This window comes from Saccostrea cucullata, unplaced genomic scaffold (assembly GCF_032062105.1).
Source record: "Saccostrea cucullata isolate Sc308-1 unplaced genomic scaffold, CSIRO_AGI_Scuc_v1 ctg6828, whole genome shotgun sequence".
Taxonomy (NCBI): domain Eukaryota; kingdom Metazoa; phylum Mollusca; class Bivalvia; order Ostreida; family Ostreidae; genus Saccostrea; species Saccostrea cuccullata.
In genome coordinates, this window is record NW_026935071.1 from 9,123 (window position 1) to 12,649 (window position 3,527).

The 3,527-nt window shown below is 37.2% G+C and overlaps 1 protein-coding gene across 1 annotated transcript; it reads right to left on the reverse strand.

Annotated features, from left to right (window-relative positions):
* Nucleotides 1-265: 265 nt before the first annotated feature.
* LOC134241797 (achaete-scute homolog 1a-like) lies at nt 266-2,029 on the reverse strand. The gene is made up of 2 exons (XM_062723817.1): nt 1,417-2,029; nt 266-593 (listed from the first exon to the last, which is right to left on the reverse strand). Exon 1 carries the CDS (start codon nt 2,027-2,029, stop codon nt 1,430-1,432), a length of 600 nt encoding a protein of 199 aa, XP_062579801.1. The 3' UTR covers nt 266-593; nt 1,417-1,429.
* Nucleotides 2,030-3,527: the final 1,498 nt, after the last annotated feature.

A 3,527-nucleotide genomic window follows, 5' to 3' on the forward strand; every position in this document is an offset into this window, starting at 1 on the left:
AGTTTAAAATAAGCAAAGAGCTTGTCTTGCATATGTTTCCAAAAGAAGACAAATCGTGAAATTTCTTCATAAGTTTATTCTTATAAAATTATAATCAAATATCTAAAATATAATTCTATATAGTCATTGCATTAAAATATACAAAATTAAAATTATTAGCACTTGTATAATTGTGTGTATAAAATTATAAATATATATATATTCAATAAGCAATACAATAATCTAATTTAAATTTGATTGTATAAAAATAATTCTTCTCAATATATCAATAAAACAGAATTAAAAATTCAAGTTTATTTTCATCTTTTCCTCATTTGCATATTTTTGTCACCATCATTCGTCATCTTGAAGAAAAGCAGTATCTTTTTCCGCGTTTGAAAGACTTATTTGTTCCCGATCACTCGCGTGTAGTCCAAGAGCTCGTGTTGTGCTATTCAACCACCTGTCAATCATAGGTAACACCTCCTTTGCACCTGGCGTTGTCGCTAGGGCGTGTCTTGGAGGCGGGGCTACGTTGGCAGGGAACGTAACGCCAAGCGCGTGCACCTTTCGTTTTTTTATCCAATCATGGAATGTTGATTTTAAGCCTCTTTCTGTTTGAATAAAAAATAATAAATGTTTAATGACAATAAAATAACACGCCTGGCGCTGTTTGCAAAGGGTAAAATAAACAGAATGTAATTAGCAAATCTTATTACGTTTCATAAAAGACAACTTGGAAGATGAGCCTTGCATTTATTTAGTTACTCTGATCAATACATGGGGTCGATGATCTCTCCCTAAATTTTATGAGACTCACAAAAAAGTAGAGTTATGCCAATGTTGACCCAGCAAAAAAGTGTATTACACTCAAAAAATTAGCTGACTTTCTTTTGCCTACGAAGTACTAGTATTTGGGAATTTTGCAGCGTGTGCTGTATTAATCAATTTTGCATTGATGAATAATCTTTTGGATAGCAATTCCGATAATTATTGTAACATAAGCGAGATTAAGGTGGAAATTATCGACTGAAGCGCCACCATAAGATAGGGGTGTATCTGTATTGTGACATTCAGTGGCACTTCTTTATCAATAAAGTCAACAATACCTCAGTACCGAAAGTTTACCCTGCAAACTAAGACCAGTGCTTATCCCCTAATGATTCACAACTACACATCATAAAGTATCACCTCGGAATCAATAAAAATATTTATGACACTTCATTGAGGTGTCAACTATAATACTTCAATGGCATTTTATTTCAATCATTAAACTTTTCTAACTTATTTATTATCTTCAAATTTTCACTTTTAACTTTTAACGCTGATGTATCTCAATCTCTAAGAGGAATACTGATGGAAATAATTAAAGAATTAAAGTTACTAGACAGATTTGCATTGGATGCACTTTATAAAGAATTTCTGTTAGAAGCTTACCGATGTAGCGGCCTTAGAACCAGTTGGTGAAGTCTAGCAGTTCCTCCTCCTCGGTACTCAGACTCATGTTCTCATGGGAGGTCTCGGAGCACACACTGGGGTTGGGGGAACTGGCGGTGGGGGACGGGGGAGGCGCGGTCCCGGGGGAGGACTTCGGGAGGCAGTTGTTGTCAAGGACCGCGTTAACAGCATCATGTTCGTCGACCAGCGTCTGCAGATACCGGATGTAGTCTATGGCCGCCTTCAGGGTGTCTACTTTGCTGAGTTTTTTGCCTTTTCCACACTTCGCTCCCGCCGGTATGTGTTCTCGTAGAGTTGCAAAAGTCATGTTGATGAGTTTGACGCGGTTCCTCTCCCGTTCGTTGCGCCTCGCCACAGCAACAGTTGGTGGTTTATGCAGCCCTAGGTAATCAGTCTGTTGGGGACCGAAATCCAGTCGTCTCTTGCACATCATCCCCCGGGCATTTTCCTTGTTGTCGTACATATGGGTTGTCCCGGCCTCCGGGGAAGATTCGGGAGATATAGAGAACATGCAAGCCGGAGGTTCGTTTACAAACGTCTGGTACAACATTTGAGCATTGATGGGCTGAAAATCGGACCCTTGGTATTCCATAACTCTTGGACAGTTCAGATAGAAGCCGAAAACTTGTCAGGAGAGAGCTTTAGCTTTGACAAAATCGCTCAGGTATAGTTAATTTCGATAGGTGAGATGTAAAAGTTTTGATATGGGTGTCGGACAGGACAGTTTCTTTTATACAGGTATTGACAATAGTATAAGTGAGGCCACACCTCCGCACCGCTTTATCGCTAGCCGAATCCGCGTCGCGGGCCCGTCGCGTGTTCTTAACACTTGACTGAGTTCGTCAAATAGTCGAGTTGCCAAAATCGTCCCTCCGTCGCGTGAGTTATTCCTCTGCTATACGCGTGAAGTAAATTGCAACTTATTTAAATTTTTCGCAAACATTGACAATTTTAGACACAAAATCTTTGTTATGTAAACTTTGTTTCTTTTCATTCAAAAACATTTGCAATGCATTTATTACTGCACGTATAAAGGCTTTGCAAGCGTTTTTCTTCACGCTTACGTTTATCTGTCGGCTATAATGCATCAACCCTGCATAAGATTAGCTGGAACAATGAAGCAACTTTGCATATTCAAAGCCATCAACTGAAATGCAAGTAGTGTACCGTTTCAGAAAACTTCTTAAAAGTAAAACAGTTTTGTGCAGCGATGCGAAGCAAATGAAACCAGATTGATAACAAAAGACAGACTAACAAAAAGGCGAGAGAGATACCCATCAATATTACCGACAGAGTCGGGGGACGAGAACACCCCCCAGCCTCATCACAATAGTTCACATGCGGGTGTCAACTTAACACAGACATGGATTTCTCCATTTAAAAAAAATATATATATCAGTATATTTATAAACTTTATCAGTTTTGTTAAAAATTAAAGAAAACTCCCTTTTATAGACTCATGGAACTTTATATTTTTAGTAAAATTGACCAAATTTTTGCAAGTTTATTTTTTCATTAGGCCGAGCCTATTCCAAATTTGAATTATTTTTGCTAGCACATGTTATTGATTATTCAGTATACATGATTTATTTATCTTGTTAAATAAATTATTTTATTGCATTTAATACCTTATTCGTCCTGACATTCAGTATCTACGTGTATAAGTCTAGTTCACAAAAGTCACACATCTGAACCCACCTTCCATGACAAGATGTTTATCACGGGTTGCTTGATTTGTTTATATCGAACGAACCCCACTTTCTCCAGTTTTCGAGACAAACGTTTCACTTAATGAGAATCACTTAATTGACACACAGTTGAACCCGTGCAGGAAATGAAGCGTTCTGGCAAACATTTGTTTTATTTGTATTTATCAATGTGTTTTAATTATCAAGAGTTTGTCCATGTGTTATAGGTGTAGGTGATATTTTAGCTGTTATAAATGGATGTTAGTGACGGGTTTTATCACTTTTTTTTGCTTTGAATAAAAATCAATTAATCATGAGAACATATCCTTATTTAAAACTGAAAACTGTATGCAGCTTCACCTCAAAAGTTTGCCCAAAATAAATGTTATAAACAAAAAAAAA

What these genes read in the sequence shown, in the direction of transcription:
- LOC134241797 (XM_062723817.1), bottom strand. Translation starts at nt 2,029, where the DNA reads ATGGAATACCAAGGGTCCGATTTTCAGCCCATCAATGCTCAAATGTTG.